General features: G+C 46.1%; 1 protein-coding gene across 3 annotated transcripts in view; it reads right to left on the minus strand.

Annotated features, from left to right (window-relative positions):
• Positions 1-359: 359 nt before the first annotated feature.
• The window catches only part of LOC144505667 (F-BAR and double SH3 domains protein 2-like), a 75,941-nt gene continuing 63,922 nt past the window's right edge, over positions 360-12,378 (minus strand). For 2 of the 3 annotated variants that reach the window (XM_078231824.1, XM_078231823.1), the window contains 4 exons: positions 11,294-11,511; positions 9,199-9,319; positions 5,972-6,042; positions 360-3,551 (listed from right to left, as the gene is read on the minus strand). In XM_078231824.1, the coding sequence (XP_078087950.1) occupies positions 3,483-3,551; positions 5,972-6,042; positions 9,199-9,319; positions 11,294-11,511 (479 nt within the window). In that variant the 3' untranslated portion in view covers positions 360-3,482. Of the gene's footprint in view, positions 3,552-5,971; positions 6,043-9,181; positions 9,320-11,293; positions 11,512-12,378 lie in introns of all 3 variants that reach the window. The other variant, XR_013499833.1, reaches the window with a different exon arrangement.

Genomic DNA, 12,378 nt, shown 5'->3' on the forward strand with positions numbered 1-12,378 from the left:
CCACTCTCCCCCCTTCCCTTTCACTCCCTCCACCCCTCCTCCCCCGCCTTGTCAACAAAACCAACCCTGCCAGCATATCCTTCTATCTCTCTCTTCCTGATGTTTATCCAACTTCCCCAGAAATGTCTGTATTATTCACCTCAACCACTCCCTGTGCTCGCAAGTTCCACATTCTCACTACTCTCGAGGTAAATAGGTTTATCTTAAATTCCCTCTTGGTTTTATTAGTGACTATCTTTTGTTTGTGCTCCATAGTTCTGGTCTCCCCCACAAGTGGACCATCATTCCTACACTAAAACAACCTATTCAAAATATGAAAGGCCAATGTAAGAAGGTCCATCAGGAAGATGCACAAGGCAGCAGAATGAATCCAGGATTTATTTAAATGCTTTTCTTTACATACATAATTACAATCAGCAGGACTACATGTGCTCTTGTCCAAAAGGCTGCCCATCTGACAGTGCAGGCCTCCTTCATCACTGCTCTTCAGACAGGACAGCACTCCCTCAGCATTGCATCTCCGATAACACAACCCTTCCCAGCACTGTCTCTCCTCAGTACTGTCCCTTCCACAGTGCACTGCTCCCTCAGTATTGGACTGGAAGATTCTGAGTTGCACATCTCTGGAATTCCCTTCTGACCAGAGTCGCGGCTGATGCCAAAAGCAACTTTCCCGGAATTCAGTCCTAAATTCCAGTCCTTTCCTAAGTTTGACTTTCGGCCTATGCCATGTACTCAAAGTTTAGTTCTCAGTAGTGTTGTTGGCTGATTGTTGCTGTACAGTATCAGATTCATCTCGATAAGTGACTCTTTCTCCCCACTCTGAAGCCGAGAAAGTTTCTACAGCACTTTTCACAATCTCAGGATGTCCCAGCCAATGAAGTAGTTTTTGAAGTACTGTTATACTTTAGCAAACATGATAGCTAGTTAATGCACAGCAAGATCCCATAAAATGCAATAAAATACATTTATAATTTTAGGGATTTGTTGAAGGACAAATGTTGCCCAGAACATCGGGAAGAACTCTCCTCTTCAGCATATGGCCTGTGGCTGTGCAATAGGCACAGTGCTCCTATTCCTGGGCCAGGAGTGGAGACTATCTAGAATGAGATCCTTCCCGGACAGTCTCACTCTCACCATCCATCAAGCAACCTCAGTCACTCCTATTACTGTCAGAAAGTCATCACCAGAGATGTTGAAGCAAAACATTCATCGCATCACAGAATCTTACAGCACAAAAGGAGGCCATTTGGCCCATCATGTATACCAACTCCTTGAAAGGGCTATCCAATTAACTCCACTCCTCTGCTCTTTCCCCAGAGTTTTTTTCATTTTAGCTATTTAGCCAACTCCCTTTTGGAAGTTACTATTGAATTTACTTCCTCCAGGCTGTGTACCCCAGTTCATAACTCACTGCATAAAAATATTCATCACCTCTCTGATTCTTTTGCTAAATATCTTAAATTTCTGCCCTTTGGCTGTTGATCCCTCTGCCACTGTAAACAGTTTCTCCCTATTTACGCTGTCCAAGCCCTTCACGATTCTGAACACTTCTATCCAATCTCTCCTTAATTCTCTGCTCTAAAGGGACCAACTCCAGTTTCTCTAGTCTTCCCGTGTGACCAAAAGTCTCCCATCCCTGATATGGATCTGGTAAACCAGCTCTGCATCCTCTTCTAGGTCTTGACGCCCTGCCAAGAATGCGACCCCCGCGGTGCGCCTTGAGTTGTTAAAAAGTGGCCACAAACTCCCAAACACAGTCGCATTAATAGTCGAGCGAGATTCTAAGATTCATTACTCCGGCTGCTTGCAGCATCAATTGAGTTTACACCTGCATCACGTTGTGAATGTTTCCTTATTCCACAACTCGAGTCCACTCTGGTCAAGGATATACTCCCATGTCATGACAGTCGTTGAATTAATTCTCAGAACATGGATGCGCTGGCAAGGCCAGTATTTTATTGCCGATCCCGAGATGTTTCTTGTAACTGTTGTGGTGGGACTTCTTCTTGAACCATTTGGTGGAGGGTACATACAATTGAGTGCAATGATGCTGCATTTATTATATTACTGGCTTAAGAAAAAATGTATGTATATTGGACGGTCAGGAAGGCTGTGGGTCAAATACCAACCTATGCATTTAAGTGTAATATATTGTAAATCTTTCTGTAATATATTTTCTTTTCCTTTCATGCTCTATTCAAACTAATAAAAATGAATTGAAAGTGGAGCACTGTTCTTATGTTAAAGGCAAAAGATATAATCTGGTGTTTCAATTTTGCACTTTTAGAAACTGATCCACAAAAAAGGCCAAAAAACCATTCAGTTTCTGCTAACGGAAAATCATGAACTTAAGCAAGGGTTTAACTACAACCCTGCCCCTGAATTCAAATTGAGTTTTAAAACATTGGAAGTAAAAAGTTGCTCTCGGTAAAATTTACCATGTAGCTGTTAGAAAAACACAATCTGTCCTTCCCGATCTGGGTCCATACATGACTCCAATCACACACCAGTGTGGTTGACTCTTAACCGTCCTCTGAAATGGTCTAACAAGACACTCAGTTTGTATCAAACCCAGTGGTTCAAGATGGCCAGTCACCACCTATCAAGGACAAACATGGATGGTCAATAAATACCAGTCTTTCCAGTGCTGCTCAGCCCCCAGGAATGAAATGAAATCAATGAAACTTGTGCCTTTGATCCTCTCCTCTAACTCACCTCGAATACCCTCGTGTGTGTCATTACACAACAGAGGACTGTGGTCATGAATCCAGGACTCAGAAGGAGCCCAGAGATTTGACTCCTCAACTGATTAACAACACACAAGCTGCCAATGAAATAATTAATCACCATTACCAAACCGCCCCCCCCACTCACAGATATGTGCACGCTGGGGTATATCTGATTCAAGAACTGCAAATGGATTAGCATCACGTAGACCCAAGGATACTGCCACAAAGCAGCCCGGCCCCCCCACATATTGTTCAACCCCCTTTGCTGTTCCTGAGAGCAAACTGAGGGCTAGCCAAACAGCTTGGCTTCAGAAAATGAGCAAGGTCATTGGGTGGGATCCAATTATAAGTGAATTCCGAACCCCACCACACAAGCTCCATCCCATGTCTGCATTATACATGCCCACATGTTTCCCACATTGTTTAAGGAATGTCTCATTATATGAGAGGCTCTACACATGTTTAAAATTGTTCAGAATGAAGATATGTGCTCTTGGAGAAAGCACTCATCAAGAAAGTTGTCATCTAACTGGAATCTGATACACTAAATGTATCAGAATGACGATGCATTGGTTGCTAGTTCTCCATGTGTGGAAATTCAAAGCTGGTTTCCTCCAGGTCATGGTGAATTTTAACCATCACAGTCACAGTCTGACCCTCTCATGTCTTGCGTGTGAAGCAAAGATCCATCACTCATTCTTCCAGGAGGAGAAAGTCCTATCTGTAGGGTCTGGATTGAGTTGGTCATATTCAAAGCAGGATTTCCTCATCCTTTTGGGAAACTGGGCTCGGTGATGGTGGAGGAGGGGCAGTCCGAATCTGAAAGTCAAACAGCAACAAAGGATCATGTAAGCCACCCGTCAAACAGAAGGCCACTTAGACCAGAAGATTTTTCTTTTCCCCACCCCCCCCCCCAACTCTTTCCCCCCTTTTTTGATGTGGACTGGGGTAGGCTCAGTAAGATGTCTCAAAACAGCAGGTTAAAGTCCAACAGTTTTATTTGGTATGATGAGCTTTCGGAGCGCTGCTCCTTCATCAGGTGAGTGGAGAGTTGGGTTCACAAACAGGGCATATATAGACACGGACTCAATTGCAAGATAATGGTTGGGAATGCGAGTCTGTACAGGTAATCAAGTCTTTACAGGTACAGACAATGTGAGTGGAGAGAGAGGTAATGACAGGTTAAGGAGGTGTGAATTCAATATCTTGCAATTGAGTCTGTGTCGATGCCCTGTTTGTGAACCCAACTCTCCACTCACCTGATACCAAATAAACCTGTTGAGCTTTAACCTGATATTGTGAGACTTCTTACTGTGGTCCCTTTTTTATCCTCCCTTTTCTTAATTTTTCTCCCTTATGCTTCCCTTTTCCCTCATTTTCTCAGTTTTACCTCTCTCCCACCCATCTCCCCCGCCCTCCCCACATATCTTCATCTGTCACAGTTTACCCTCTGATTTCAGCTTCTCTGCCCCTTGGCCATTCACACCTTCTATTCTCTCTATGGGCTGCCATTAGCAGGCTTTCCCCTTGTTTTTGTGGCTGTGACTCATCTTTCATTCCCTCCCCCTGCAGTATAAATAGCTCCCACTTTCTATGCCTTTTAGCTTTGACAAAGGGTCGTCTGGACTCGAAACGTCAGCTCTTTTCTCTCCTTACATTTGCTGCCAGACCTGCTGAGATTTTCCAGCATTTTCTCTTTTGGTTTCATATTCCAGCATCCGCAGTAATTTGCTTTTATCCATTTAGATCAGAAGTGTTTTTTCCTCGAGTATGACTCTGGCCTGTCCCCCACCCGCCTGGGCTATGCTCAAACTGCAGGAGTTCTTAAACAAAATATATCGCTGGGATGTCACCTCAAACATAGAACTGAGATTCCAAACCCTCCTCTAGTTTCCACCACAGCAAAGGGTAACAGATGCATGGGAAAACCAGCACCCCTATGTCACACATGCTATCTTAACTTGGAACTATATCAGCCCCTTGTTCACTGTCACTGGGTGAAAATCTTGGAACTCCCCCCCTAACAGCACTGTGGGTGTACCTACACCACATGGACTGCAGCAGCTCAAGACAGCAGCTCAGCACCCCATTCTCAAGGGGAAATAGGGATTGCAAGTGACACCCATGTCTTGAGAATGAAGAATAAAATAATTCATTTTTCTCCCACCAGGCACTAACGTTTGATCAATCACTTGCCCACCTCCCTTCTACATCCGCAAGCCAAATTAGTGAGTGTCACCAGGAAATTTGACTGCAGGGGGCATCATAATACAGTCCATACCTCACACACACGTCAACCCACCAGGGGTCAATTGAATAGGAAGCTTCATTGCCTTTCCCCTCGCCACTCCCTGGCCCAGGGAAACAAATAAACAAACTGTAGACCCCTCCTAATGCTCCCAACAACAACTTTTATTCATATAGCGCCTTTAACATGGTATAAGGTCCCAAGATGCTTATGAGGACTGATTATCAAATAAATACATGACACTGAGGCACTGACTGTCATACTGTGTCGTACAAGACATACAGTGACACTGAGTCACAGAAGGAGGTAGAAGATAGATGGCCAAAACTTTGGTCAAAGACAGCCTCTCAGAAGCTTCTTAATGGAGGACAGAGAGTTGGAGAAGTTTTGGGAGTAAATTCCAAAACCTAGGACCCAGGCAGCCCAAAGCATGGCCACCAATGGTGGTGCAATTAAAATCAGAGATACGCAATTAAGATAAAAGCAAATTACTGCGGATGCTGGAATCTGAAACCAAAAGATAAAATGTTCTCAAAATCTGGGCTTTGACAAAGGGTCATCTGGGCTCGAAACGTCAGCTCTTTTCTCTCCTTACAGATGCTGTCAGACCTGTTGAGATTTTCCAGCATTTTCTCTTTTGGATATGTATTTAAGAGCCCTGTATTGGAGGAGCTCAGAGATCTCAGAAGATTTTAAGGCTAAAGGAGGTGACAGAGACAAGGAGGAGAGCGTTGATGCAGGTGTTTGAAAATAAGGATGAGTATTTTAAAGTCAAGATGATGTGGGACTGGGAGCCAATGTAGGTCGGGGATGATGAGTGAATGGGACTTGGTGCGAGTTAAGATACAAGCAGCAGAGGTTTGGAGAACAGAGTTCAGAACAGAACTTCATTGGGTAAGTGGCTCACAAGTTGATGCATTTCCCCAGAGGGACCCAAAGCCCAATGATTGCAGGCTACAAATTCCTCTTTTTCACACAAACCCTCTCTTACCGGTCTAAGTCGTCCAGCAGACATCTCGGAAACAGGCTCCAGGATCTGGGATTCCTCCTGGACACCAGAAACTGTAAGAGGAATAAAGTGGGAATTAACTGTCATTGCTCGAGAATCTCTGAAACGTATACACTTGCAGTTAGCACTGGACATATTTCTGGAGGATTTATCTCACTCCACTCCACTTGGGCAAACAGCTTTTTCTCCAAATCAGCAAGATGTAATTATAGACCAGTCCCTTTCACAGACAAACCAAACGAATGAGCTAAGAACATAAGAAATTGGAGCAGAGTGGACCATACAGCCCCTCGAACCTTTCCAATGTTAATGCAGAGTGGTCTTAAGCCTCAACTCCACTTTTCTGCCCCTTTCCCAAATGCCTCAATCCTCTGAAACACCAAGAATTTGTCTCTCAACCTTCATTAATGGAACATCCACAACCATCTAACAAAGAACAAAGAAAATTACAGCACAGGAACAGGCCCTTCAGCCCTCCAAGCCTGCACTGACCATGCTGCTTGACTTAACTAAAACCCCCTATCCTTCCGGGGACCATATCCCTCTATTCCCATCCGATTCATGTATTTGTCAAGACACCCCTTAAAAGTCACTACCGTATCTGCTTCCACTACCTCCCCCGGCAACGAGTTCCAGGCACCCACTACTCTCTGTGTAAAAAATCTGCCTCGTACATCTCCTTTAAACCTTGCCCCTCGCACCTTAAATCTGTGCCCCCTAGTAATTGACTCTTCCACTCTGGGAAAAAGCTTCTGACTATCCACTCTGTCCATGTCTCTCATAATCTTGTAGACTTCTATCAGGTCGCCCCTCAACCTCCGTCATTCCAGTGAGAACAAACCAAGTTTCTCCAACCTCTCCTCATAGCTAATGCCCTCCATACCAGGCAACATCCTGGTAAATCTTTTCTGTACCCTCTCCAAAGCCTCCACATCCTTCTGGTAGTGTGGCGACCAGAATTGAACACTATATTCCAAGTGCGGCCTAACTAAGGTTCTATAAAGCTGCAACATGACTTGCCAATTTTTAAACTCAATGCCCCAACCGATGAAGGCAAGCATGCCGTATGCCTTCTTGACTACCTTCTCCACCTGCATTGCTACTTTCAGTGAGTGACCTGTGTACACCCAGATCCCTTTGCCTATCAATACTCTTAAGGGTTCTGCCATTTACTGTATATTTCCTATCTGTAATAGACCTTCCAAAATGCATTACCTCACAGGATGCATTACCTCCCCAGGTCCCTCAGGGGAAATGCATCTAGGATGGAGAATTCCAAAGATATGAGGAAGGGCATCCTTGGTCAAGCAAGTGGATACATGGAAACAGGCAGGTGAAAGAGCTTTAGGGAGGGCAATTCAGTACTGATGTCCCAAGGCACGGTCACTAATGGCCTCCAAGAGGAGGCCATTCAGCCCCAGGACTCTGTTCTGCCATAAGATTATGGTTGGTCCATAGCTCAACGACATCCACTTGTCTCAGCTCCATATGCCTTAATACCCCTGGCTAGAAAAAATCTAATGATCTCAGATTGAAAATGTTTAATTGAGTTATCATCTACTGCTTTTAGTGGGTGAGAGTTTCACACCTGAATCACCTTTTGCATAAAGTGTTTCCAAACTTCTTGCTTGAATGGCCTGACTCTTTTTAAGGTGACATCCCCTCAACCAAGGCTCCCCACACCAGCAGAAAAAACGTTTCTCTCTATCCACCTTTCAAAATTGCTCCATTCTAGATTCCAGGGAATACAAACCCAGTTTATGTAATCTCTCCTTATAATCTGACCCTTGGAGCCCTGGTAACATTCTGATGAATCATCTCTGGATTTGCTCCAAAGTAGTCATGATGTGGAGATGCCGGCATTGGACTGGGGTAAACACAGTAAGAGCTTTAACAACACCAGGTTAAAGTCCAACAGGTTTATTTGGTAGCAAATAAAACTGTTGGACTTTAACCTGGTTTGTTAAAACTCTTACTTTGCTCCAAGGCCAGTCCTTCCAAGGTGCAATGCCCAGAAATGAACACTGTATTCCAGAGCAAAAAGAAATGGATAGAGTTACGATGTGGTAGGCGGCATGGTGGTTTGCACTGTTGCCTCACAATGGCAGGGAGCTGGGTTCGATTCCAGCTTTGTGAGACTGTGTGGAAATCATAAAAATCATAGAAACCCAACAGTGCAGAAGGAGGCCATTCGGTCCATTGAGTCCTCACCGACAACAGTTACACCTAGGGTGGCACGGTGGCACAGTGGTTAGCACTGCTGCCTCACAGCGCCAGGGACTTGAGTTTGACTCCTGGCTTGGGTCACTGTCTGTGTGGAGTTTGCACCTTCTCCTCGTGTTTGTGTGGGTTTCCTCCGGGTGCTCCGGTTTCCTCCCACAGTCCAAAGATGTGCAGGCTAGGTTGATTGGCCATGCTCATTGCCACTTAGTGTCAAGGGGACTAGCGGGGTAAATACGTGGGGGTTATGGGGATAGGGGCTGGGAGGGATTGTGGTCGGTGCAGACTTGATGGGTCAAATGGCCTCTTTCTGCACCATAGGGATTCTATGATCTAGGCCTTATCCCTGTATTCCCACATATTTACCCCGCTAATCCCTCTAACCTAAGCATCCTGGGACACTAAGGGGTAATTTAGCATGGCCAATACACCTAACCTGCACATCTTTGGAGGAAACCGGAGCACCCGGAGGAAACCCATGCAGCCACAGGGAGAACGTGCAAACTCCACACAGACAGTGACCCAAGCTGGGAATCGAACCGAGGTCCTTGGAGTTGTGAGGCAGCAATGCTAACCACTGATGTCGCTGTGTCTGCGTGGGTGTCCTCTGGGTGGTCCGGTTTCCTCCCATAGTCCAAACATGTGCAGGTTAGATGGATTGGACATGGTAAATTGTCCCTTAGTGTCCAAAGATATGTAGGTTAGATGGATTAGCCATGGTAAATGCATGGGGTTACAGGGATAAGGTAGGGGGTTGGGCCCAGGTAAGGTGCTCCTTCAGAGAGTGTGTGCAGACTCAATGGGCCAGATGGCCTCCTCTGCACTGTAGGGTGGAATAGGCTCTGGAGGCTTAATGACTTCCTCCTATTACTCTGTAACAGCTGAGGGACTAGATAGGCTCACTTTCTCCTGTGTAATGGACTTGAGGGGTTAACTGGTCTTTTGTATGCAAGACTCAATGGGTCCAATAACACCCTAAGCTTTCTTACCGATGTTGCAGGGTGATGTCTGGAGTCTGTCTTGCTGTGCGGATCCCACACTGTGAAACAGCATCAAACCAGATTCAGGAGCAGGAGGAGAGAATGGGGGAGGGGACTGCAAAGTGGGATCCTGGGAAATAAAACAAAATGGTGAACAACAGTCGCTGCGCCCAAGCATCAGACAGAAGCAAAACAGTGCAAAGCAACTCAACGAGCTAAAATTAAATCACCCTCCCTCCTGATCTCGGGAGGTGAATGTTCCACCCTGTGTGCGTAACTGAGACACACGGACCAGGAAATAGCCCAAGTCCTGTTGCAGGCCTGGATGTGGGGGTTGGAAGGGTTAATGGCAAACTGAAGACTATCACAAAGCAATGGGTGTGCGGGAGAGAGTTCAATGTCGAAAGAAGATAGAGATATATTCAGTCAAGAGAGAGAGACAGTGACAAAGAGTACAGGTACAGGGAGTGAGGGATGGATGGATCGTTACAAAGCAAGATTGCAGATGCTAAGAAGTATGAATGATTGAAGGCGTGATGACCCCCATGAGGTCCATGGGGAACATTGATTGATCTCCCTGTGGGGCTCATTGAGCACGAGTTCCCCTGGTAACAGGCAATGCTTTGCCTAACCGGAACACATTACCTCAGCCTTTTATAAGGCAGGCCCAGGACTGGACAGTAGTCCCAGGCAGGGACCAGTGTGTGTACACCACGGTAGTGGTTTTACTTTGCATTCTGTAAATAAACCATGTTCCTTTCCAGTCAGGCTTCCTGAGTTATTACTAATGGATTCTCCCATCACTTCAAGGGATGAATATTCAGGAAGGTGTCCAGTTGCTCACTGTCTATCGTGGTGTTGACTCATTCGCTGCCTGAGTTGGTGGTGAAGGCAGAGACCGTAAACTCTTTTAAAAAGTACCTGGATCTGCACATTAAGCACTGCAAGCGACATGGTTATGGGCCGGGAGCAGGAAGGTCGGATTAGAAAGGGCACCTGCGTGTCATTGGGCGGGCATGGACAAAATGTGCTGAATGTCCTCCTGCTGTGCTGTAATTATTCTACGCTAAACCAAATCTTGATTTGTAGATCCGATGGCAAGTGTTAGATATGAAGTCACTGTCGGAGGGGTGGGTGAAGACACTGGCTTTGCAACATGCCCGCTTGTCCTGTAGGGACCTGATCCTCCTCAGATATTGGCATTGCTCGATGACAGAGATTTTTCCATTGAATCTGATTACTTTTCTCGCCATGAAGCCCTCTTATGGACAGAGGTGGTATGTGAAAGAGCAATCAGGATTCGAAACACTTATCTAAAGGGGCACTGAATATAGGAGCTAGGGGGTGATGATGACGGCCTTGGAAAGGGTCCAGAGGAGGTTCACAAGAATGAAGAGCTTGTCGTATGAGGAACGGGTTGAGGACTCTGGGTCTGTACTCGTTGGGGTTTAGAAGGATGAGGGGGGGTCTCATTGAAACTTACAGGATACAGCGAGGCCTGGATAGAGTGGACGTGGAGAGGGTGTTTCCACTAGTGGGAAAAACTGGAACCAGAGGGCATAACCTCAGGATAAAGGAATGATCCTTTTAAACAGAGATGAGGAGGAATTTCTTCAGCCAGAGAGTGGTGAATCTGTGGAACTCTTTGCCGCAGAAGGCTGTGGAGGCCGGGTCATTGAGTGTCTTTAAGACAGAGATAGATAGGTTCTTGATTAATAACGGGATCAGGGGTTATGGGGAAAGGCAGGAGAATGGGGATGAGAAAAATATCAGCCATGATTGAATGGCGGAGCAGACTCGATGGGCCGAGTGGCCTAATTCTGCTCCTATGTCTTATGGTCTTATGGGCATTGTTTGGAAGATAGCTGCAGTGTTTATACTGTTCTGGGAAATCCAAGCAGGTTATTAGAGAAGAAAGCAGTGATGATTGATAGAATGGGAGGGACAAGTTTCTGATGAAGATATCAGGAAGCGGAAGGGCCACAGTGGAGGAGAGGAAGTTAAGTCAGCTCCCAATGTCAGCACTGAGGCAAGATGGCAAACGAGTTAAATGAGCAAGTCTGCACAGACTGATTAAAAGCCGCAAACTTCCTGTGTACAGTACCAGTACTGGCTCCAGCTCCAGCTCTGTCCCTTCCCCAGCCAGGAGCTCAACGAGTAAGGAAGGAAACACTCCAACACGGCCATTGAACTCTCCTTCCCAGAATCCGTCATCCACTCCGCGCTCACCGGTGTGAAGGATCTTGATCAGGCTACCTTCAGGGAAACACAGCTCCTCCGCACTCTGTCCCTCATAATCGTACAATGCCCTGGCCAAGCGTACTGTGGAAAATAAACATCCCCAACATCAGCTCCTCAAGGTAGCAGACCAAAGATGCTGTGACGTTCTGTCCTCTTTAAACGGACCACACTCCACCCAGTTACTGGGAAGTCAATGCTCCTTCAGCAAACCTACCAATCCCACCACCTGGATGGACAAGGACAGCAGGTGAATGGGAATATCACCACCTGCAAGTTCCCTTCCAAGCCACTCACCATTCTAATTTGGACCACTTCACTCGTTCTGTGCACCCTTAGTAATGCCCTCTGTGATAAGGCACTTAGAGGGACAGTTCTGAGGGAATGCAGCAGTGTCAACTCCTGACTCCCCAAAGACTGTCCACCATCTACGAGGCACAAGTCAGGAGTGTGATGGAATACTCTCCACTTGCCTGGATGAGTGCAGCTCCAACAGCACTCAAATAGTTTGGCACCATCCAGGTTAAAGCACCATTCTGCTTAATTGCTACCTCTTCCATAAACATTCACTCCCTCCATCACTGACATACAATGGCAACAGTGTGTACATCTCCAAGACACACTGCAGGAACTCACCAAGGCTCCTTAGACAACACCTTCCAAACTTATGACCGCAACCATCGAGAAGGACAAGAGCAACAGATGCTTGGAAACACCACCATCAACAAGTTCCCCTCTGAGTCACTCACCATCCTGACTTGGAAATACATCAGCCGTTCCTTCACCGTCACTGGGTCACAATCCTGGAACTCCCTCCCTAACAGCATACGGGTGTACCTACAGGGATTGTGACGGTTCAAGAAGACAGCTCACCACTACCTTCTCAAGGGCAATTGGGGAGGGGCAATAAATGCTGGTCTAGCCAGCGACACCCACATCTGAAGAATGAAT

This window comes from Mustelus asterias, chromosome 16 (genome assembly GCF_964213995.1).
Source record: "Mustelus asterias chromosome 16, sMusAst1.hap1.1, whole genome shotgun sequence".
Classification (NCBI taxonomy): Eukaryota; Metazoa; Chordata; class Chondrichthyes; order Carcharhiniformes; family Triakidae; genus Mustelus; species Mustelus asterias.